General features: G+C 41.2%; 1 protein-coding gene across 1 annotated transcript; it reads right to left on the bottom strand.

The window, feature by feature from the left end:
* Positions 1–1,161: 1,161 nt before the first annotated feature.
* On the bottom strand, positions 1,162–23,169 carry il23r (interleukin 23 receptor; the record flags this gene model as incomplete). Its single annotated transcript, XM_083910941.1, has 17 exons — positions 1,162–1,207; positions 4,618–4,910; positions 6,632–6,713; positions 7,193–7,280; positions 7,453–7,593; positions 12,697–12,852; positions 13,002–13,100; positions 13,349–13,552; positions 13,629–13,830; positions 14,523–14,605; positions 14,707–14,902; positions 14,984–15,120; positions 18,156–18,322; positions 18,406–18,529; positions 20,458–20,633; positions 21,650–21,779; positions 23,109–23,169. The coding sequence occupies 17 exons, from the start codon at positions 23,167–23,169 to the stop codon at positions 1,162–1,164; spliced, it is 2,385 nt and encodes a 794-aa protein (XP_083767067.1).
* Positions 23,170–23,899: the final 730 nt, after the last annotated feature.

Raw genomic sequence — 23,899 nt, 5'->3', positions numbered from 1 at the left:
AAACACTCTTTTAATAAACTCATGTGTAGGGACTCTTCTCATGCTGCTGCAGAGGTTTGGTGTTATTTTGAGCAGCATTAGTGGTTAAAAAAGACGTTTTAATGCCTTCACCGTACTGCTCTGAGCTAATCACTGTTAGCCACGTCCTGCTGTTAGCGACTCTACCGGATTTCTCCTTTAATAGTTGTTACAAAAAATATTCCCGATGGCTTATTTAATGTACGTAAGTGTGGAAAAAGACCATGGGGTGATTTTGTGCCGGAGTTACACTTTAAGCAGTGGTAGTAAACATTAGCTTCAACAACTACAGCAGAAACAGATACATTAATGCCACAGTAATGTTAAAAAAAACATATATACAATACATATGTAATTGTTAAACACTGGCAGGGGACATTTGACTGCAGAGCGAGTAGGTCAACTTTAATTTTGATACTTAAATACATTTTGCTTAGAAGAGTATTTACATTATGTATTAATAGCCTTTACAGAGAACAAGTAGCACACAATTAGTAGAGTAGTATCCCCTATAAAATAGTCTAATTTTTGGAAATTTAGAAAGATTTAAAGCCTGAAATTTTCCACCAATATTTCCATTGGTAGATGGTTTGTTTTGGTACAGTTGATCATCGTATCCATTGGGGGCAGGAGCTGATATTAGGATATTAGGTGTGCATCTGAATGATCAGGTGGCACCTTCTGCCGTCAGTCTGAATTTAAAGTCTTAATTCAGGAACTTTGAGATATGTTGTTTCTAGCGGCCTCTTTGGCAGTGAGATGTAACTGCAGCCTGTTCTTTCAGAGCCCTCCATCTTGTCACGTTCATAAACTTTAACCTCCAATAAAATAAAAAAAACTAGCCTGGTACAAAAAAATCACCTACCTCAGTGTTGTCATGGGGATGATCGATCACCATTGTTTTAGGTGATTGATCCGGGATCGATATGAGAGTTCAGGTTTGATCCCACATATGAATCCCTCATGGAAGGTGAGAGGACTGATTACTCTCTCTGAGACGATGAGGAAAGTCTCCCGGCTCATGTTCAGATAGTGTCTGGGATTGTTTACCACCTGTTAAAGGAGGAGCTGCAACCACACAACAACCCCTCAGATGTATTTTCATCATCACATTTTCCACGCAGCCCAAAGTCTCTCACTCCCTTAATCATATCCCTGTGTGATGCGTGGGGGACTTTCCTCCTTATAGCTGCAACACATTTCAGCTTTACACAACGAGATTTATAAAACAGGTGCAGACGAGAGATGATTTTTAAAGTCAATGAGACTTCTGAAGGTTTAGTGAAGCTTCAAACTTCTGTCAGCGAAGACGAGACCGTCCTGAAATGTTGATTTTCAATGAGGAAGTGAGACGACTCTCAGGAAGTCTTAAAAATAACGGTGTGTAACTGCAGGTGGTGAGTGTGTGAGTGAAATGTTATCTGTAACTGGGAAACCCCCCGACTTACTTTGGTCTGAGTGTTTTGGAATAATTTCACACTCAGCGTCACTTCACTGGCTCACAAAGCACGATTAGAAACACACACACACACACACACACAGGTCATACCCTGATATTAAAGAAACACTTTCAGCAGTTCACACAGAACAGCTACTTCACCTTGATACTGGCATGATGAGGAGTTACACTTCTGAACTCCCAGATGTTGCTTTAGGTGGTTCAACAAGTTGAAAGGATGACTTTATTAATGGCTAATAAATAACTGTAATTATAAATCAGCACTAAGCCAGCTAAAATAATAATAATAAGAAGTATTACTTTATTGATCCCGCAACGGGGAAATTGAATTTTTTCACTCTTATTATTAATCATGTTACACAAACACAGGCCTGAAATACACACACATGCACAGACAAGACCTCTACATGCAATTAAGGAGAGATGTTAAAGTGAGGAGGCTGCCAGTGACCGGCGCCCCGAGCAGTTGAGGGTTCGGTGCCTTGTTCAGCAGCATCTCGGCAGTGCCCAGGAGATGAACTGGCACCTCTCCAGCCACCAGTCCACGATCCATTCATGGTCCACACCGGGACTTGAACCAGCAACCCTACGGTTCCCAGCCAAGTCACCTATGAACTGAGCTACTGGAGGAAGGAAACTTTAGTTGCCAGGTTGTAAAAAAGTCAGCTTAGCTCTTGTATATCCTCCTCCATCATAGCAGCGTAGTCTTTGTTTTAGCTCTTGGATTAATCAGGAAGCCCACCGACCATCTGGAAAAGACTCCATTTAGTAACATCTTAAATTTCCATAGCTGCAGACTTGATTGCTTATTAGAAAGTAGTAGTCTGCAGCTAAAATGTTGGTCCTCTAGATCTTTTGTTGCAGAAGTGTTGCCACTGTAGAAGTGTTCTTTATGTATTAAGAATTAATAAATAACAGGGGCCGCTTTGGCCTAAAGGTTGTGGTTCAATCTCCGGACTGGTGTGAATCTGGGGTCAGGGGAGGGAGTGAAATATCATAGCTTGCCCCTCCCTCATTACCACCACTGAGGTGCCCTTGAGCCAGGCTCTTAACCCCAACTACTCCAGTGGAGCTGCTCAGTGGGCAGCAGATCAGGGGCCGTATTCACAAAACATCTTAAGGCTAAGAGTCGGTCCTGACTTGCTGATTTAGGAGTAACTCTTAAAAATAAGGGGTGTTTAACTCCTAATTTTAGGACTCCTGACTTTTCAAGATAAGTCTATGAAATCTAAATCTATGAAAAACGTAGGAGTCCTTCTGAGGACGAACTAACATTTTGGAGAGATTAAATGATAGTGAGCTTTTAAAAAGGTATCGCCTTAATGGAGATGGCATTATGAGCGTGGTAGAGTTGGTCAGGGATGCCATCACATCACCAACCAATGAAAACCACCAATATCACCGCAGATTACAGTTGGTACAACTCTCCGCTGTTTGGCCACAGGAAAAATGCAGCTGCGTCTCTTAGCTGTCGGTCAGCTGGATTTTGCACCAGACGATAAATTCACTCTTACGGACTCATTCCCTCTCAGCCAATCACTGTAGGCAGAGAAGGGATGAACATAATGTCATCCATAGCAATAAGGTCAACCCCGCCCTCAAGTCTTGTCTTAGAAATCCCTCCCACTCCTGAGTAAAAGTTGGTCTCAGAGGCTTTGGGAACAGGTTGGAAGAAATGACCCTGAACTAAGAACTTTAAGTGCTAAGATAAAATGTGAATACGGCCTCACACTGTGGTTTTACTGGGCAGCTATCAGCTGTGAATGTGGTCAGGCCGTTCCTGAGAAAGAGAGGCTTCCTCTCAGTGAAAGTGAAACTTAGAAGAGAAAGACATGCTCTATGAAATATCCCACCCTGCCCTGCAATAAAATAAATGGTGTGTGCAGGCCTGTGTTGTATGATGGAGGGGCCCCATTCACCCAGATCAGGGTTGGATGATATTATGTCTCATCTATGCCCAGGCCCCTAATGACAGGTACTAGAGGAAAAGTCAGAGGAAAAGTCAGAGGATCATCAAATATTTTACAGTTAACCCTAAAGGGGGAGGTGGATGTGTGTACTGAACCCCATGGCAATCCATCTAATAGTTGTGAACAACCTCATGATGGCGAAAGTGGTAAAAGTCAGAGGATCCCCGAAGTCTTCAGGATTCATCCTCTGGGCACCGGGACTCTGTTCAATGGATACATGAAAACTGTGTCCTGCTGCTGGTGCTAGATGAAAATTCAGGGGATCACCAAAGTCAGTAGGATTCACCGTCTTTAGACAATTTCATGGCAATCCATGCAAATGCTGTTGAGATATTTCCGTCTGGACCAAAGTGGTGGAGTGTAAGTAGAGTAAGTAAGTAGAGTGCTGCAGGGTCGTTTCTAGACGGTAACCCTGGACCACCTACACTAACCGTAACCAGTCGAGGTTAATGCCTTACTTTGACCGTTTAACCTGAACCATCTCGCAAGACTGTCGCATATATTACCATCTAGACACGACCGTGCTGCAGGTACGTAGATGGATGAAGCCAACCTGACGACCCAAACATTGATCATTAAGGCAATCAATTATTTATTTAACATTAACAAACCAAAAGCCAACATAGATATAGTGACTATTGCAAAACAATATAAACATTTCCTTTTTTATTGACTTTGTTTGGAACAGAGCTGATTATAATCAAAGATCCTCTGAAGCAGGGTTTTCTCTGAGGTCATCGCTTCACGTGAGGTGCTGCTTGGATGTAATGCTTTCTTTAAAATCGTTTAAGTAGTGCACATTGTCCTGTTTTTGTCTGTCCCTGCTACGTCTCTGCCTCACAGAGTGCGGCGCAGCTCACAGCAGCTGTTTGGGGGAAATAACCACCCGACAGTGTTGTCTCAGCTGTGTACTGAGATAAACAAGTGTCCACTGAGTCCGCAGTGATTATTTCACCCTGTAGTAAATCCAGAGAGGGTGAGTCTGCTTCCACATCGTTCTCACTCCCCCTCTTCCCCAGTAAGACGCATCCATTCAAGACACTTGTCGTTTCGGGAATTTTAGGCCACAAACGACCACTAACAGAGCTGAGAGTCAGGCCCGGAGGTGGATCAGTAAAATCCACCTCTACGCCTGACAGAAAACTTCCCAGTAATCCTCCAAATACAAACCTGTCTTCGTTCACACTTGATGATACGTCCCTCCGCTCTTCTTCCATCGCCTTCACCTCCTCGTCTTGCGGAGCTGCCGCAGAAATCTGGGGTTTGTAGCTGACGTGTTCCAGCACACTGACGGGATCTGACGTCAAGAAAGACGTCTCCGCTGTGGGTTCTGAGCCAAATTGGGATATTTCGACGTGGATGGCGGGGTACACGTCGTCCCTCTCCTCCTCAGAGATCAAACTGATGGGCGACAGCGGAGGGTCGCTGTGAATGGACGAGAAGGACGGCTCACTGTCGTACTGCTGGTGACAAAAACAAACAGAAAACATAAAGTAGAGTTAGATTTGAAGCAATGAATATATTGCTAATATGGCTGTAGAAAGTAAAAGTGTCTCATCAGATCTCTGGCTCTGACTTGCAGCAGCTCGCAAAGTCGCACGTAGTCAGAATGAAAGCAGAAAGTAACAACTTCCATCACTTCCTGCTGTAGTCCAGACGGGTAACTACACTGTTTCAAATCTGAATTAAAATGGTAATGAACTGATTTTTTCTCTTTTAAATGTCCCATATTGTAAAAAGTGAGATTTCAATGTCTTCTTTTAATTGTAAAGCAGGTTGAGGTGCTATATTTATGATGAAAAAGCATCAAAACGCTCAACCCACAAAGAAAATGCCGGGCAAAGCTAATTTTAAACAGTGGCCCTAAAAGGCATTTCCCCCATTGACTTACATGGTGAAAGAGACATTTATAATCCAGTGTTTACATTTCTTTTTAGAGCACCACGTCTGAAAGTGTAGATAAGCTGCACGATTAAATCTTTTAACTTTCATTCAAGTTAGCCGGAGCGCTAAACCAGAAGTAGCCGGCTCGGCTGGAAGAAGTCTGATGTGGAAGCAGTGATGATCATCCGGGTCATTTTAGACGCGGCAGTTGTACTTTTTTGGCTTCATGCACCACTGAGCTGCAACCAGCTTTCTTCCAACATCCACATATAATTGCACAGTAACAGCCTGTATTCATTAACTGTGTCTGTAAATGAGCCGTCAGGACTTTTGTACAGTTGTGATGTCACTTTACAACAACAACTTTTATTATATCTAGGTAGAAAGTGCTGCTGCAGTGTTGTTACAGTTATTCCCCAGCTGCAATGGCGGTGCAGAGACACCGACCAATCAGAGCAGACTGGGCTTTTTCAGGAAAGTGGTCTCAAAGAAACAGGCGCTGAAATGGAGCGTATCAGACAGAGGGTGAATACAGGTATATTAGGAATCAAGCGAAGCGAATGTCAAATCAGCGTTGGTTTTGAGGCGGATTTAAATGTGACGACTGTTCAGTGTAAACAACATGGCGGCTTCCACAGGTGAGATAAGCGCAGCTATCGAGCAAGTTTCATCTTCTTTGAAAGAAGAGCAAAAAACGACACTGGAGGCTTTTCTCAGAGGAAAAGATTCTTTAATCCTTTACCGACATGTTGCTTTGCCTCAACGGTCGGTTAGTACGTCATATGCTTTGTTGATCTGATTGGTTGATTTGGCCCGTATGTTGGTGATAGACAGATGGTTTATCCAATCAGCAACCAGTATTTCCCAAAAGATCTCCAACCGAGAGTTACCGGATAGATATGCTGAGCAAATGAGAATTATGCAAATCAATCCATTGCCCGTAGGTGTGAATGGTTGTCTGTCTCTGTTCGTCTCTATGCCCTGCGACAGACTGGCGTCCTGTCCAGGGTGGACCCCGCCTCACGCCCGATGTCAGCTGGGATCGTCTCCAGCACCCCCCGCGACCCCGACCCCGGGATAAGCGGTTGAAGATGAATGAATGAATCCATCTGATGTCAGATGGATTGATTTAGTAGAAAACCCAAAATACAAGTATGAACCTGAAAAAGGGGCATGATGAGACCTTACTCTGGGACCAGCCTGGTGTTGGTGCAGCTCTGAGCTGGTGGTGTTTTGGTGACAGCAGTTCACACAAAAAGAGGGAAGTATAAATGTCAACACATTACTTTGCTTTGAATACCTCCAGTAGTCTGATGGCGTTACTGTTTCCTGGTTTTGGTAAGTTTTCATCGAAGCCCCAGGATATACATTTCTGCTTGACCCTGAGAAAGAAAGACAACCAGCTTTTAAAAAGGCAGAGCTGCAGTTTTGATGATGACAGTTTCTCATCAAAGCAGTAATGATGAAAAATGTACAGAGTTTTCTGAGGACAGCAGTGACATTACAACTATTACACATAGATCACCTGCTCTCACACTGGGCTGCTTTGACCACATATATATATACCGTATATGTCGATTTGACCACAGTAAAATCTTTGCGACCGAGTTTCTGTTCATGCTAATCGCGTGGCTTCTTGTTCATGCGCTCATGTGGTGTGGCATTTCATGAAATCAGCCACAGTGGCATCCATCCTGGTTACTAGTAAAACAAAACCTATGAAAATCAGTTAGAGGACATAAAGGAAATAACTGTTGTTTGACTTTCACTATTATTGGATGATGTCTGTTGTGATGACTGTTGTTTTCCACGAAACAGATTAAATAGAAGCATAAATAAATAAAATATAAATAAAAAGTACCTTTCCCTCATACAACCGCAGCACATCAGGTTGACTATGATCCCTATAAAGACGGTGACGATGAAAACTGTCACAATCACCAGGCCAGCTAGAGGAGACGAGGGAAAGACACAACGGTTTAGTAGAGTAAGAAAACAAAGTCTCTTTAATCTTCCCACTTGATGCTTTTGAGTTACAGTCACAGGCGAGATGCTTTCACATTACAGGCTTCACAGGTTCATGTTTCTAATGTTGGCACGTGAAGGCAGCAGGAGGCTGACCTGCAGGGGTTTCAGGCTGAGAGCAGATCCGGTTCCCCCGCCGTCCTTCTCCGGCGGAGGTGGATGCAGTCACCTGCAGAGCCAGAGCGCCTTCAGGACAGTCCAGCCACATCCGTCTGGGGCCGGAGCCAGACACCGTCTCTGCAGAGGAGCAGAAGGCAGTCATGGTTTTATTTATTATAGCAGCACGTTTAGTACCTCTGATGAGGTTTTCAGTTTGGTCCGTCCGTCCGTCAGCAGGAATGCGGAAAAACTACTCGATCAATGTCATGAAATAAAAATTCTTCCAATATTGATAAAGAAAGTTAAATGCGTCTGATACTGCCTTAAATACTGGTATCCATATCTACGATCGAAGGAAAGTATTAATCATAAAAGTGAAAAGCAAGACTCTATCTTACAAAGAAAATGAATAAAATACATGGTAAAATAACACAAAACCTACATTTATCTCACCTATAAGTAAGAATATTACACCATACCACAGCGGAGGACACAGGCTGCACTGATCCGATAACATGTAAATTTATCGCTGAAAGAAGTTTACTTTAAAGTGAATCATTGATGTTCTTTTCCAGTAACGTCTGACTGTCGAACTAGAAAGTTCTCTGTATGCATTTGTTCATGTTAAACAAAATTGAGCCAGGCCAGGCCACCGTACATACACTATCATAGCAACCATATCACAGCCATAATTACCAAATAAACAATAATATATATAAAAAAAATGTCAATGAACGGGTATCGGATCAGTATCATGAAGAAAAAAGATGTCATCAGAACATCTCTACATGACATTGGTTGGAAGTAAATAAGTATTTGTATTGCTCATCAGGGACATAAGCCACAAAGTGCTTCACAAGGGCATAAAGCAACAAACAAGGCAATCATAGAAGGAACACAATACATCATGAAATGACACAGGAACAAAGTGCAGTCCTGGTGCACCCCTTATTTTTAAGAGTTACTCCTAAATCAGCAAGTTAGAACCGACTCTTAGCCTTAAGATGTTTAGTGAATACGGCCCCTGGACTGACTGAAGACGATCATTAGCTAACATACTAAGTGAGTAGTCAATAAGTCAATGTGAGGTTGGATGAACGCATGTTAAGCATCGACTGAGGTGGAAAAAACAAGATCGGGTCAGCGGCTTTAGATCGGTGTCAAACGAATATTGACCCTAAATTACGCAGATTGGGGTGGACAGCAGAGGAAAGAGACCCAATACATCACAGTATTTTCTGTCCCTAACAGCTAAAAAAGAATAAGAGTAGTTAACCTTAAAGCCTTGCTGAAATTAAATGAGACATGAAGTTGGACGTCGTCTGCATAAAAATGTTAAACTACATTAAATCTGCTGATGAGAACAACAAGAGCCCCAGACTCCCTGCAGGAAGGCTGAAGCAGCGGGACAGGGCGGGGCCTTGGGAAGGTTTTGAGCTCTCTGTGCGCCACTTCTAGCTGTTATTGTGGTCGTTTATGTTTAAAAATATGCCTTTTGAGCAACTCTCTTAATTAAGTTTCTAGAATCAGGCAGATTTTGTAATACTTTGTAGAATTTCAGCGTTGAAATGTAGCGTTGTACGGTTTGTTGAGATTGGAAATGAATTCTTAATCTTGGAAACAATATAAACAATCTCAATCTCTAAACCACATGTGTCAAACTGATCCAGTAAAGGGTCGCTGTGGCTGCAGGTTTTCAGCCCAACCAAGCAGGAACACACCTGACTCGACTCATTCAATCACCTGAACTGCCTTCACACAGTTGACTTGTTGGACCAGGTGTGTTTTTGATTGGTTGGAATGAAAACCTGCAGCCACAGCGGACCTTAACTTGACCAGTTTGACACCCATGCTCTAAACTTTTTAATTACTGTTTAATAATATATCTTCAATCATGCAGGAGAAGAAAACATTTTATGACAACTGGGCAAATGCCACAAATCGTGTGATGCTACAGAACAGCTGCTCGGTGGATCTTCTTCTAGATGACATCTAATGTGCTCACTGAACAACTGCATTCCTCGTTTATTCTGCTGTGTTAACTGCCATAACATATAAGTCATATTCACATTACTATAGATATTATTAGTGTTACTGGAAGTGTGTCTTTCTCTGTCTTTGTGTCTGTCTTTGTCTCTCTCTGTCCATCTGTCACTGTCTTTTCTTCCTCCCCAACCGGTGCAGACAGATGTGCGTCCTCCACAGAGCTGGGTCTGTCTGACGTTCCTGCCTGTTAAAGTGAAGGTTTTCGTTGCCACCGTACTCTACGAGGGAATTGTTGGGTCTATGTAAATCATAAATAAGTCATAGAGTGTGGTCTTTACCTAGTTTGTAAAGTGTCCTGAGATAACTTTTGTTATGATTTGGCACTATAAATAAAATTGAATTGAAAAATTGAGTTGAATCTTGTGGGTAGATTGTTTTGGAAAATATGAAAACTGAAGTTAAGTGTGCTAACATCTCACTCTCGACCTGATCTCAACTCTTTGGTTGAGAAGAACTTCAATTTGCAGGAGAGCCCAAGAACATGTAGATAAAGGCATTACAACATAATATAATGTGATGATTTATGTTTTGAGAATGAAGTTACTGCAAAAAAGATGAGAATACGACTTAAAACTCAAGATGAAGTGACTCCTGTACACACACACACACACAACATGTCACATAAGAAAAGAGGAAAAAGTATCTCTCAGGTGTTTTACACTGCAGTTCCAGAAATAGTGTGTGAGGCAGTCTGGTTAGTAACAGCCGCATGGTTGCATGTGTGCATGTCACCACATGGCTTCCTGTTCGTGGTCGTAGTCAGTTCTAGCTCCAGACCGAAGGCACGCTGAAACTGATGACATCTAATGTGCTCATCAACAGAGAAAGACATCTAATGTGCTCACTGAACAACTGCAGTCCTTGTTCATGTGTCGAGAACTTAAACAAGGACAACAAGAGGCTTTCTGAGACGAAACAAGCAAATGTGTCTTTCTCTGTTTCTAAAAAACAAATACCAAATATAATTCACATCAGAAACACAACAGACATAACACACATAGTTACTTTTGTGGCGGCTGTCCCTGTTCATATAAAAACTGCTCACACTAAACCTTTAAGGCACTTCAGGTCGAGCCTGACCCCCTTTACACCTACAATTATCTTACTTATGATATATTCATTGTTTCTTCATTTCTTACTGTTTATACATTCATTTGAGTTGGTATTTTGTATCTGTTAAGCACTTTGGTCAACTGCGGTTGTTATAAAATGCTGTATAAATGAAGTTGAACTTGACTAATACACGTGTAATGAACAAATGTGAGAAATGTCAGTTCAAATGAAACGCTTCATCCTTCAGCAGAAAAAGACAGATCATTAAAGAAACATAAATCTGAATGCCACTGTTTTGATATTGTCAGGACTCTTTTGGCTGTTTTTCAAGCCTTTTATCATATGGGACAGACAGGAAATTGGGTGAGAGAGAGAGGGGGACATGCGGAAAAGGGCCGCAGGTCGGAGTTGAACCCACAGCTGCTGCCTCGAGGACAAGGAAGCGACTATTAACTTTACCAAGAAATGCAGCAGTGTTCAATATAACATGTTGATCATCTCGAAAACCCCAAATATTATTGAGAAAGGATAAAGGTAAAATAGCTGCTTGTTCAGATCTGCCACCTGCTGACAAAATAACAAAACAACAACTACAATAAGAGAATAAATGCTTTTTCTCAATGTTGTAACCTCTGTTGTTCTCCACTTGGCTCTACTTCTCATGTTGGTATTGACTGTTTTAACAAAGACCTACAAAAGACTAAAACATGCAACCATCCGTTTGCTGTTTGACGTTCGACGTTCACCACATTACTGGAAGTGAGAGGTGAAATACCCGCTGATGCGCTGATGCGCTGAAGCTTTGTGGGAGGCCTCAGTGGAATGCTGGCTGCACATTTTCCACTATGTAACAGAGGTTTGTGAAACACAACATACGCACACTACTGCATTATATAATTTCCCACACGTGTGCACACACACACACACACGTATAATGTGACGAGTACCATAAAGACAAGAACAGGAAACGACTCACTGCAAAGTTGCGTTTCCTCCAAACATCCAGCCAGGCAAATGGTTTTGCTTTTACAACAGGATACTTTTCTGCTGCCGTCAGGTGAATGGATTTTTAAAGAAAATGTTCTACATGATGAATTTAGAGCCGCCTACCCATTCACAACTAAACTTTATTTCATTATCAACTGATCTGCCAAACTCCTTCTGATTAATTGTTTTCCAAGATCAAATTCAGACACTTTAAGGTCCATTGTCAAGCTTTTCCAGCACCTTACAGCTGTAATAAACTGCATATTTCTAGGAATAAATACATATTGAAAACTATTTTTCACTTTTTATTTAAAACGTTAAAAGGTATTATGCTATAAACATTTAAAATTGTGTTTCGTAATAACGAAGGGAATGCGGATACATTTTCAAGCATTTTCAAATACTATAAAAATTCAAGATCTTTTCAAACTTAGAAAACACAACATTCAAATTCAGACATTTTCAAGGATTGCAAGCACCTGTAGGAACCCTGTGTTTAAAATGTAAAGTCTAAAAACTAAAATATATTCTAGCCTGCAAACCAGACGAATCTGCCAAAGTCATGTTTTATTTGTTCTGATACTTGATACGTCTGGCCCCTCTCCCATTCAGACAGATTTCCCTGCACTTCGCGGACCAATCAGAACTGTTAATCGCATGTGGGGCGGGTTTGAGACTAGGTCAGGTCTGCAGCTCCGTTCAGTGCAGGTTTTCAGGCAGTTGATCAAATATGACTCGATATTCTGTTTCTGCGTTGCCTATTCCTCACATTAGTCTGGGCCTTCTCCGAGGGGCGTTTATCAACGGTGCAGAGAAAAAGGCTTTGGGTCGCAGTTAGATAGACGTACAACCAATTAGAGCAACAAAACGACTGTGCTTGCTCTACGAAAATGCTTTCTCCCATTAGAGCTAAACATTACACTGTTAATATTCAGTTTTCCATCAAATAAGAGAAAGAAAAGCAGCAAATCCTCACAAACTCTAGACCTCTAGACCTTTAACCAGTGACTATTTGTCATTGTCGCAAGAGAAAATGACTAAAAACAATGAATCAATTATCAAAATGGCTCCTGATTCATTTTCCTGTGATTGACTAATTTTCAGTTCACATAAATGAGACAATCACACACAGGACGACACAGTGTAGCCGCTCACCGCTGAGGTTTATGTTGCTGGAGTCCAGCATGTGGAGGTAGATGGTGTAGTTTGTGATGAAGCCTCTCCGCTTGTCTACAGGCAGCTCGTCCCACTGGATCTGGATCCGTCTGGCCTCATGGACCAGGACTGACATGTCGGGACCAGCTAGTGGCTCTGAAGACAGACGGAGAGAGAGGATGTGCAGTCTGGATACCATGTGTTGTCTGAATCTTCAAAGTCTATAACATGGTAAACTCAGGTGTTGAACATAAAATTTAAAATTGTTTCAATGAACAGTTTCTGGGGAAGTGTTTGACTCTTACTCTGTTCTCTGGAGTAGACCAGACCGGATGATGGAGCAGTGACCCCTCTGGTGGTCACAGCGTACAGAGAGATGTTGTACCTCACACCTGCAGTCAGGTCTGAAGCAATACAGGAAACACTGTCACCATGAGCTCCACTATGTTTCACAGACATCCAACTTATGAACGTTGACTGCAGACTTATTAAGAGCTTTCATTTTAAATCCTTAAAATGAGAAAAACTTGAGTAGTTCACCATCTGCCCACAAGAGGCCGCTGCTTCACCTCTAAATGTTTTGAGCCATGTGGTGGATAAAGCAGTTTGTGGCTTTTTAACGTTGTTATACCAGGTTTTTGTGTGTGTGTACCTGCAATGAAAGTGTTGTTTTGATCTTTAGCCACTCTCTGCCACTGCAGCTCTGCCGCAGGTACACTTGTCCACTCTAACACAAAGTGCAGAGTTTCTCCTCCAGGTGTTGACTGGTGTTTGTTCCTCGGCCACGACCAGGAGACAAACACCGCGCTGCCATTAGCTGCAGGTGCCAGCTCTCTCAAAACAGGTCCAAGTTCATCTAAACAGTTAGAAACCAAGACGTTATCACACTTTATTCTTTAAAACCTAAACACGTTTTATCTTCTGTCCCGTACCTGAGTGTCTGAGTGGCACCTCAGCCGGTGGAGACGTCCCGTACAAGGTGACGGCACTGATGCTTAGTATCTGGACCTCTGCTGGTGCAGGAAGTGAACACCGGCTCAAAGCAGCACGACAGGTCACTTCCTGTTTCAGGTCATTACCGAGAATGACAGTGTAGTTTTGCACGGCGCCGCTGTAATCTTCTGGAGATGGAGGCTGAGAAAGAAGTCCATCCGTCACGTAACTTTTACTTTTCGACAACATCCAGTAAGTATGTTTTAAAGGAATGCTTTCTTTCTTGCCAGGAATTAGACGAGAATATTGACACCACTGTCGTATCTGTCAATTAAAGTGTAACTCTGGCGCAAAATCATCCCATGGTCTCTTTCGGCACTTACATTCATCAAATAAGGCATGGGACAGTTTTGTATCTACAACTATCTGCTCGTGGCTAACACGGATTAGCTCGGGGCAGTACGGTCAAGGCATTAAAGATTTAGATGTGTTTCTTTCAAATGCTTTTAAATGTTCTCTGTTAAGCACTTTGAATTGCTTTGCTGTTGAGTTGTGCAACATAAATAAACTTGGCTTGACTTCCCCAATCCCTCCATATTCTGTTTTTTATTCTGCTGCTCATGGGGGAATTGTTGGGTCTCTGTTAATCATGAATAAGTCATAGAGTGTGGTCTTTACCTGCTCTATGTGTAAAGTGCCTTGAGATAACTTTTGTTATGATTTGGCACTATAACTAAAATTGAACTGTTGTATGTTTCTCTTTCAGGACAGTTTGTCTTTTCTTTTCTCCTCTTGTGTGAAGCACTTGGTTTGGATGAGTGCCATATAAATAAAGATCATATCACCGTTACATAAAAGCCATATAGAGATAATAAATGGCTGTGACACATTACCTTCCAGAAAACAGTCACCATCCGCTGCCCGCTGGCCCCCACGGTGCCTAACATCCTCCACACTTGCAGCTGCTGAGATGGACCTAAAGATAAGTTTAACCACAAAACTGTAATCATGCATCAGTGACGTAATCATGCATCATATTATGCATTCAGATTGCCTCTGTAAGAATTGTGGGCTTGCCTTTTCCAGGACTTGTTCCCCCCACAGACGGGCTCCATTTGCTGCAGAACGACCTTCTGCTGGCGTTTGACCTGGATGCGTTGGCCAGTCCTGATGGCGACTTACATGTTCTCATCTGGAACTCATATTGAGTCAGAGGCCTCAGTCCGTCCACGTGTATCAGACCCTCACTGAGTTCAACTGCCTCTGCCGCTTCCTAGAAAACATCCAGATGTTAAGTCTCCGGCCTGATTTAAGGCCGATGCTGCAAATAACCACAGATCTATCATCACTTTACCCAGGAGCCGTTATCTGTGCGGAGACGGACTTCGGCTCTGAGATGCTCTGAGGGGGCAGAGGTTTTCCATCGCAACACGGCTGCTACGGAGTTATTCCCAAACTCTATCTGCATTATACGAGGGGTCTCTGGTATCACTGCAACACAAAAGCACAGAGAAGACCGGTCCTCAAAACGGTGGTACTCACGCTCTCTCTGGTGGTACACGAAGGAATCTCCCAAATAAAAAAAGGAAACATTAATTACTAAATAAATATAATACTAAGAAAATACTTTTAAGATCTGTAAAATGTAATGTGAAAAAGGTTTAGCATTTCCTGTCATATTTTATTTCAATATCTGCCTGCTACGTAGTCACGCTAATGAGTTACGAGCTAAACTGTGATGGACGAGAGTAGTTTTTATTTTTTATTAACCTTTATTTATACAGGTAAAATCTCACTGAGACCCAGGGTCTCATTTGCAAGAGAGACCTGTTCAGGTCGACAGCAGCAAAACACAAAGTTACAGACTAACTGAACACACAGGAGACACAACACACAACACAAACAGTAAAACAGTAAAAAAATACATCACAAACTGCAAAGGGCAAAGAACAAGTTAAGGTCAAGTTAAGTTATGTACAAGTGCAGACCCCCTCAGACTGTCTCAACAGCCTTCCTACAAGCAGTTTGAAGTCCCCTAAAGAAATAAAGCTAGACAACTTCAGCCTCTGCTGGAGCTTGATCCAGGTTGCAGGCGCAGCGTAGGAAAATTTCTTCTTGCCAAGCTCAGTACGGACTGACGGGATGGCAAACGAGATGAAGTCCAGGGACCGGAGGCTGCGATCAGACTGATTTCGTTTCCTTCCTACAGCGTGGCTGTGGCGAAGACAGTCAACAATAAATAATCTTCTGATTAGGAATAAACCTTGCTATCTGTAGCTGAATAGTGTCGGCCTACGCTGCTGTATTTTAACATTGGTCTGAGTGGTGGTGCTTGAGAGAGCCTGATATTTTCTGAGGTGGTCGGGTACAAAGTTTGATAAACACCGACGTAGAAGACACGTGCACACAAGTGGCAGTGATTATCCAACACCCAAATAACTCCAAAACTAGAAATAAGACAGATACTCATGTCTGAGAAAGTAAAGTTTTGATGCAACAGATGTCAGAACTTCTAAACGTGCACTGAAAGTTCATCAGAACAATAGCATAATGGACATAATGTATTCTGGGGGTAACGGGGCGGGACTAGGTAAATGGACTTGTACTTATAAAGTGCCTTTTAAATCTTCTAACTACTCAAGGCGCTTTCACAGTGTTTGTCACATTCACCCGTTCACACAGACATTCACACTGATGGCAGTGGACATCTACAAACCATCTAATCTAATCATTCACACCACATTCACACACCCATGCGCAGCACGGGGAGCAATTCGGGGTTCAGTGTCTTGCCCAAGGACACTTCGACATGTTGACCGGGGGAGCTGGGGATCGAACCACCGATCTCTCAAATGGAGGACTACCCACTTTTCCAGTTGCCCCCTGTAAGCTTTTGCTTCTCCCACTTTCCGTTTCGGTCAAGTGAATTGTAAACTAAGATAATGTGTGATGATGATTTATCTAACTGACGTGCCCAAAATAAATAAATAAATAAACAGCGATAACATTTGGTCCATTGTTCACTTCAAAGAGATTTTACAGAAACAGAGAAACCGTTTGCTGATCAGATCAAACTGTGACGACAGAACAACGCGACAGTTCTGAGAAAATACTTAATAATTAACTTATCAGAACATAACTCCATCACCCACCACTTACAGTGCAATGACTGCATATCCTGTGTCATCTCCTGCTGATTTCTTTATTTGCATATATTTTTGTATCATTTATGAGTAATGCTACACATTGTGTGTTGTTGTTGTGTGTGTTGTAGCTTTTTTGTTCTGTCCTATTCTAATGTATATACCCTTAAATTCTAAATCTTACTTTATTATAATTTAATGAAGTTTAAAAACAGGTATAAGAAAGGGATTTTCATGAAGTACAAAGTGTAATAAAGGCGCTGAAAAGTCCTGAGCGTTAAAACACATTTGCATTATTTACCCATTTTTATGACGATTACACTCGGATGTAGTATGTATGGGAAAATGTAGGTATTTACACGTTAATGAATATTTATAAAATGAGCAATCAGGTCTAAACATTACATTATGTAATGGAGGTCAATAGATGATTATTGATTTGTAGAAGGAGTGTGTAGAAGGGGTATATTAGATACGTATATACTTCTTAATACTCCTGTTCGGACATGTTAAATTGGTCAAATGTTTTGTTGTTCATTACTTTGTTTGGTTTATTTATTTAAAAAAACAACAACCAAATGTTCTTTTTTTATCTCTTTATTCTCTTTTATTTCTTGTCTTTTTCTCAAAAAATGTATATAGCTTTTTATTCTAATGTGTAACGCCATTTAATTTAATCTTATTGTGACAAAAAGAGAGCTGAGCCGGAAGGTAAAGCTCTCGATCTACCGGTCGATCTCGGTTCCTACCCTCACCTGTGGTCATAAAAGTTTGGTCATGACCGAAAGAACGAGGTCGCGGGTACAAGCGGCCGAAATGGGTTTTCTCAGGAGGGGGGCTGGAGTCTCCCTTAGAGAGAGGGGGAGAAGTTCAGCCATCTGTAAGAAACTGGGAGTAGAGCCGCTGCTCCTTAGCGTTGAAAGGAGCCAGTTGAGGTGGTTCAGGATCATCTAGTAAGGATGCCCCCTGGGCGCCTCCCTAGGGAGGTGTTCCAGGCATGTCCAGCTGGGAGGAGGCCTCGGGGAAGACCCAGGACTAGGTGGAGAGATTATATCTCCACACTGGCCTGGGAACGCCTCGGGATCCCCCAGTTAGAGCTGGTTAATGTGGCCCGAGAAAGGGAAGTTTGGGGTCCCCTGCTAAAGCTGCTGCCCCCACGACCCGACCCCAGATAAGCGGTTGAAGATGAAATGAGATGAGATGTATCATTTGCATTTTTTATCTTGTTCTTTCTTATCACTGTTACTTTTCTTTTGCTTTCTCTAAACTCTGAGCTGCCGTAACATGTACATTGATCTTATCTTAATTCATATAAAGGAAACGTTATTTAGATGCACCCTCCTTCATGAATCGTGTTTAAGTGTGACTGAAACCAGAGCTTACCTATACCCTTTACGCAGAGGATGAATGGAGCAGATTGCGACGCTCCAAAGTGGTTGTGAGCAGTGATAATCATCTGGTATTTAGTGTTTTCATCGATGGTTGCTCGGGGTAACGCGATCCCGTCAGCATCCTGGATCTGATGCAGCAGCATCTGGGTCCCATTTTCTCTGATAATGAAATGTTAAAAGTAAGTTTTGCTGTTGTTCAAAGCATACGTTGACCTGAAAGGTTATAAGTAATAACACCGTACCTGTTGATGGAGATGTTGTAGGCAGTCGGGACGTGTGTTTCCTGTCCCCTCTTCCACGAGCAGTCTATAAAATCTGAGCTTCTCGACGTTTCGCAGGTGATGTTTTCAGGTTTATCTGGAGGAACTTCAGGCACAGATGACAGAAAACCACTGTCATGTTTGTATGTTTGCTTAGAAACACAAAAACTGTGTCTATATACTGCTCTGTGACAAAAAGAGACGATAAAGAATAAATCCTGAATCCTTTATATGTTACGTTTTAGGCGTTTTGCGTTTTTTGATACTTTCTGAACACATTTATTTACTCATTCTACAGGAAAAACATGTGAGTTTCAACCATTATTGAAGCACTTTTATTATAATTCCTGCTTTCAAACCTAATATCAGTCAATGCTTTTTGACTATAATGATGATGATCAAACCTGTGACGAGCTTCAGCTGCTTGATAACGAGCACATCATTAGTCTCAGGTGTGTTGGAGCAGATAGAAACCTAAAACATGCAGGACAGTGGCTCTCCAGGAGCAGGATTGGGCAGCCCTGGTCTAGCCTATACGAGTCATATACAATTTCACTTCTAAAACGACAAATCGATCGTTATAAGCTTAAATTTTCATTATTGAAATCAAAAACAGGCTTTGTGTTTGAAATAAATGATTTCAATTTGACAATATGGCTTTAGTGTGGTACATTACAAAAGAACATGGCAGTCATATCACACCTGATACCATGTGGCCAGTGGCGAATTTAGGTGGTCATGGGCCCCTAGGCTACTGTTTGTTCGGCCCCCCCACATTATTAATCATGCTTTATCAGAAAAAAACCCACTAGAACAGAAGACCTGTTAACCTTAACCTTAAAGAATCTTGTCAATTAAGGAATTTCCTATAGTTGATCTTGGTCCTGTTGTTCTTTCAGTTGTTGTGCTTTTCTGTTTCCTGCTCTGCTATCACATTTCCTTTCTGACATTGTACTGTCTGGTAACACTGAGGGTGCACTCACACTATCCACCCGTACCGTGCCCCATGCTTTAGGGTACTTGTCCCCCCCTCCCTCTCACCCCGTTGGCCAGGCCTGTTTGTACTCACACTGCCTGGGCGCGGCGTCATTTGACAATTCAATTCAAATCAATTTTATTTATAGTGTCGAATCATAACAAAAGTTATCTCAGGACACTTTATAGAGTAGGTAAAGACCACACTCTATGACTTATTTATGACTTACATAGACCCAACAATTCCCCCGTAGAGTACAGTGGCAACGAAAACCTTCCCTATAACAGACAGGAACGTCAGACAGACCCAGCTCTGCGGAGGACGCACATCTGTCTGCACCAGAGAGAGGAAGAAAAGGAGAGAGAAAGAGAGGAAAGACACACAGATGGACAGAGAGAGACAGACAGACACACTTCCAGAGATGCAAGCAAAGCCTGACAGTAACTATAATAATATCTATAGTAATGTGAATATAACGTATATGTTAAGACAGTTAATACAACAGAATAGTAGAAACAAGCCCAGCAACAAAACTGACCTTATGAACCTGGCCACATGATGGCAGCTGATTGGTTATCCCATATCTGTCCAATCAATGCCTTATTTAAGGGTCCTAATAGGAGCAGAGCTTTTTTCCCAGTGTAGTAAATGAAGATAATTTTAAATAGCCTGTCCAATCCGGCCTAGGCCAGCGTATGCATGAATCCGCCTCTGCATGTGGCATCTGTTTAAGGAAGGAAATGTGACGTCTCTGAACCCTCTCACCCTGCACATTATGTCGTTCAGCTACTGCCCTCTGGGAGGCGTTAAAGGAAAAACTGCCTCCAAAACAACGTCTTTGAAAGTGACTTGACTTTAAGTGTTGACTTTGCGTCCTTGTTTTTTCTGTATGTTCGTTCTTCTCTTGCGTATATCTGACAGACTGATGATTCTCCTCTTTGACGACATAAAACTAGCAGAACTGAAGTCCACCCTGTAATCTGGACATGAATCCTCCCCAGAAAACATTCTCAACAATCTGAACTTTGTATGACCTTTGATATGACAACTGTACATACACCCGCCCTGTAGGTCCAGTCCTCCGACGATCTTGGACAGCTGGTAACTCTTCAGCTTGCAGAGCACGATAGATCGAGGCGTCCGCACATTAACCAGACTGAACATCGCTGTGGTGCAGTTTAGCCTCGTCCAAGAATTCACAGCTGCACCGTTCAGCTCCAGGGACAGTTTGGAACTGGGAGACGGGAACATTTTTATTATTTTAACACATCTTTATAAACTTTTATAAACTAGATGTGTGTACAAATACAATACATCATATTGAGCCTCATGCAACAAGAGATATACAAACACATTTGATCTTATTTATGTTCATATCCATAATTTGTTCACGCACGATGACCAAGTTAAAAACAAAAGTTTGTCCAACGCAAAGAAACTCTTCACTTTTCCAATCACACACTTTATATATTTACTGCTTATACAAACTGTTTACACCTCATTATGTTTATATTTAAAATTCCCATTTTGTTCGGTGATTCTTTTTTTTTAATATAAATATTTAATAAACATTTCTGGAAGGAGCCCAAAATCGAGTAATTGTTGTGCATATGACAATAAACCACTGAGAAAAATCACATCTTAATCATATAATGACATTTACATTATTAGATATTATAGATTACTATATCTCTATATTAGATTTCTTCATTTGTTTTATTAATACATGTTTTTGATTGTACTGTAAAACCATTAAAACCATAAAAATAAGTTAACTTTTGTTTTAAGGTTGATTTAACACCTCAATTTCACTACTGTTAAAGTTCTTCAGCCTTTTCTGGGGTGTCAGAGGGTTCGCACACAACACAACACCATATATATATACATAAATATATATAGAAATATATTTAGAATTATATATGTGGGGGCATTACCTTCATCATTCAACAAAGTAAAAAACGTTAACTTCACTTGTCAAACTGAAAATTAAGAGAACAACTAAATTACTATATTTTATCTTAATACACGGCTTTGTTGAACACTCAGTCGATAACTGCATTCTGATCATTAAGTCAATAAAGTCATTTTAAATCAAGCTTTTGTGTCAAATGATTTATTTCCTTAGTAAGTAGCCGTGTATAAGCAGGATAATGGCGAGCAAGCGGTTCATTACCGCAAATTAAAGCCCTTCAGGGGGGTTAAAGGTCCTGCATCACCCCGGACACTCTTTCGTATTTACACCAGGCCTACCTCCTGTGGCATCTTGCGCTGTGGCAGTACACCGTCAGGTTTGAGCCGAGGAGGAAGAGCGGAGCTGGTTTAACTGTCAGGTAGCCAAGGCCATTGAAGCGCTGGCAACCTGCGGGAGCCAGAGGGCGACCTGTCCAGAAAAGACACACACACCGAGGTTTTCACAGCAGTAGTACAAAGAGTGAGGAGTTGTGTTTAAAATGAAGGATTAGATTCAAGATTCAAGAAGCTTTATTTATCCCGAGGGAAATTATTGTGCAACAGTTTCAATACAAAGGTGGGAAAGGTTCAGAGTAACAATAAGCATAAAAACATAATCAAATAAAAACAAAGCTAACATGAAATAAATCAAACAATAACTAAGTGTGACAGAGTGCAACAGACATTGTGGTTAAGCGTAGGTTTATACAATATACAACAATAAGCAGAGTGCAGTTAAGCAGCATACTGAAATAAAATAAGTACAAACTAAATAAGTGATAAGGAGCCATAAATGATAACAGTGTTAAAAATGTAGCAGCATTTCCTACAGAACTGAGTAAAATAGATGTTTTATGTGAATTGATCTTAGTCTAATATGTTTATTTATTATTTCTTTATCTCATCTCATCTTCATCCGCTTATTTAAATATATATACAGTATATCATATATATATATTTATTTAATTATACATTATATACATATTTTTATATTATATTTTTTATTTGTTTGTTTTTCATTTGAATCCACTGTTGAATAGACAAGTTTAAAAAAACAAAACACAAAGTTCATTAAATGCATGATATTTCTAAAGTCAGCGAGTAGTTGAGTTAAATAAACATGAACTCAATATTAACCAAAATAATTATGATTTGTTTAGAATAACACTTTGGTCGGCCCCATAGCCCAGGTTTGACTATGAGCTTCTTCTTCTTCCCTTTTGCACCTAAACCTTATTTTTTGTATTACCTGAGTTATTGATTTTTTTTTTTCTTTGTTTTCCTCGTTTTTATTGCTTAAGAGTTTTACTTTGTGCTTGTATTATTTTAACATGTTCCAAAAAATGACTAAATAAAATAAGTACAAACTAAAGAAGTGATAAGGAGCGATAATTGAAACAGTGTTAAAAATGTAGCAGCATTTCCTACAGAACTAAGTTACAGTAAAATAGATGTTTTATGTGAACGTGAGACAAACGTCCCTCTATTTCCATTCTATTGTCAATCCCCACTTTGCATTAATAACTCATATTAATAATAACTCAAAATAACTCGTGTCAAGAAAGGTTGCAGACGAAAAAGAAAGTCTTTCTATGATTATTTGAAATCAAAACCCTTTTCACTTCACCAGTGCGGTCAGAGCTGCAGAGGCGAGGTTAACAGCTCAAAACCGCAAAAGCTACCAAACTGTAGTAGTTTCTCAGTGAAACAAGTTTATAGTTATAATGTTGAGGAATGGATGGATACTGAAAACACTCACGCTTGACGGGAAAACTGTGAAGTATAATAATTAATCTCCAAAGGGTTGAGAAGAGATTCATCTCAGCTCATCTTCCTTCGTCTTAGAATTCACTCAGCACGACGCAGCAGCTGCAAACAAATGTTTTTATTATTACAAATCACTAAATGTTTATTTCGTGGTTATTTCCATGTATGAAGTGATCTCTAAAAATGACCTCAGCCATGTGTGAACAGTGTGCAGAGTTGTGTTGAACTACAGCTGTGTGACGCATGCAGAGAAATACTGTTACAGACACTTTTAATTCAGTTCATCAACATAAACTGAATCAAATCTGAACACTTTATTGTATAAGACATTTTTAAAGTAGCTAGAAACGTTCAATACAGTTATAGTTTTCTACATATTCTCTATCAAAGACGCTACAAACCATCCTGTCACATTTCAAGGATATTTTGAGGTAAATCCTCAAAGCAATTTCAGTCAAAAAGCAACTGGACTGGTTGTTTGTCTAGGAAGACGTTTCGCCTCTCATCCAAGAGGCTTCATCAGTTCATGTACACATCTGACCAGGCTGGGACTGGACCAGGACCAGGACCAGGACCAGGACCAGGACCAGGCTGGGACTGGGACTGGACCAGGACCAGGACCAGGCTGGGACTGGTCCAACTAGCTGGTGTGAGATCCTGGTATCTAACCTCTCACAAGGCCGATGATGTCACTGAGACCCTTTGTGCTCCTTGGACCAGCCTGGTCCTGGTCCTGGTCCTGGTCCAGTCCCAGCCTGGTCAGATGCGTACATGAACTGATGA

Source organism: Echiichthys vipera (genome assembly GCF_963691815.1).
Source record: "Echiichthys vipera genome assembly, chromosome: 3".
Lineage (NCBI taxonomy): Eukaryota > Metazoa > Chordata > Actinopteri > Perciformes > Trachinidae > Echiichthys > Echiichthys vipera.
This window is presented reverse-complemented; position numbering and strand designations above follow the sequence as displayed.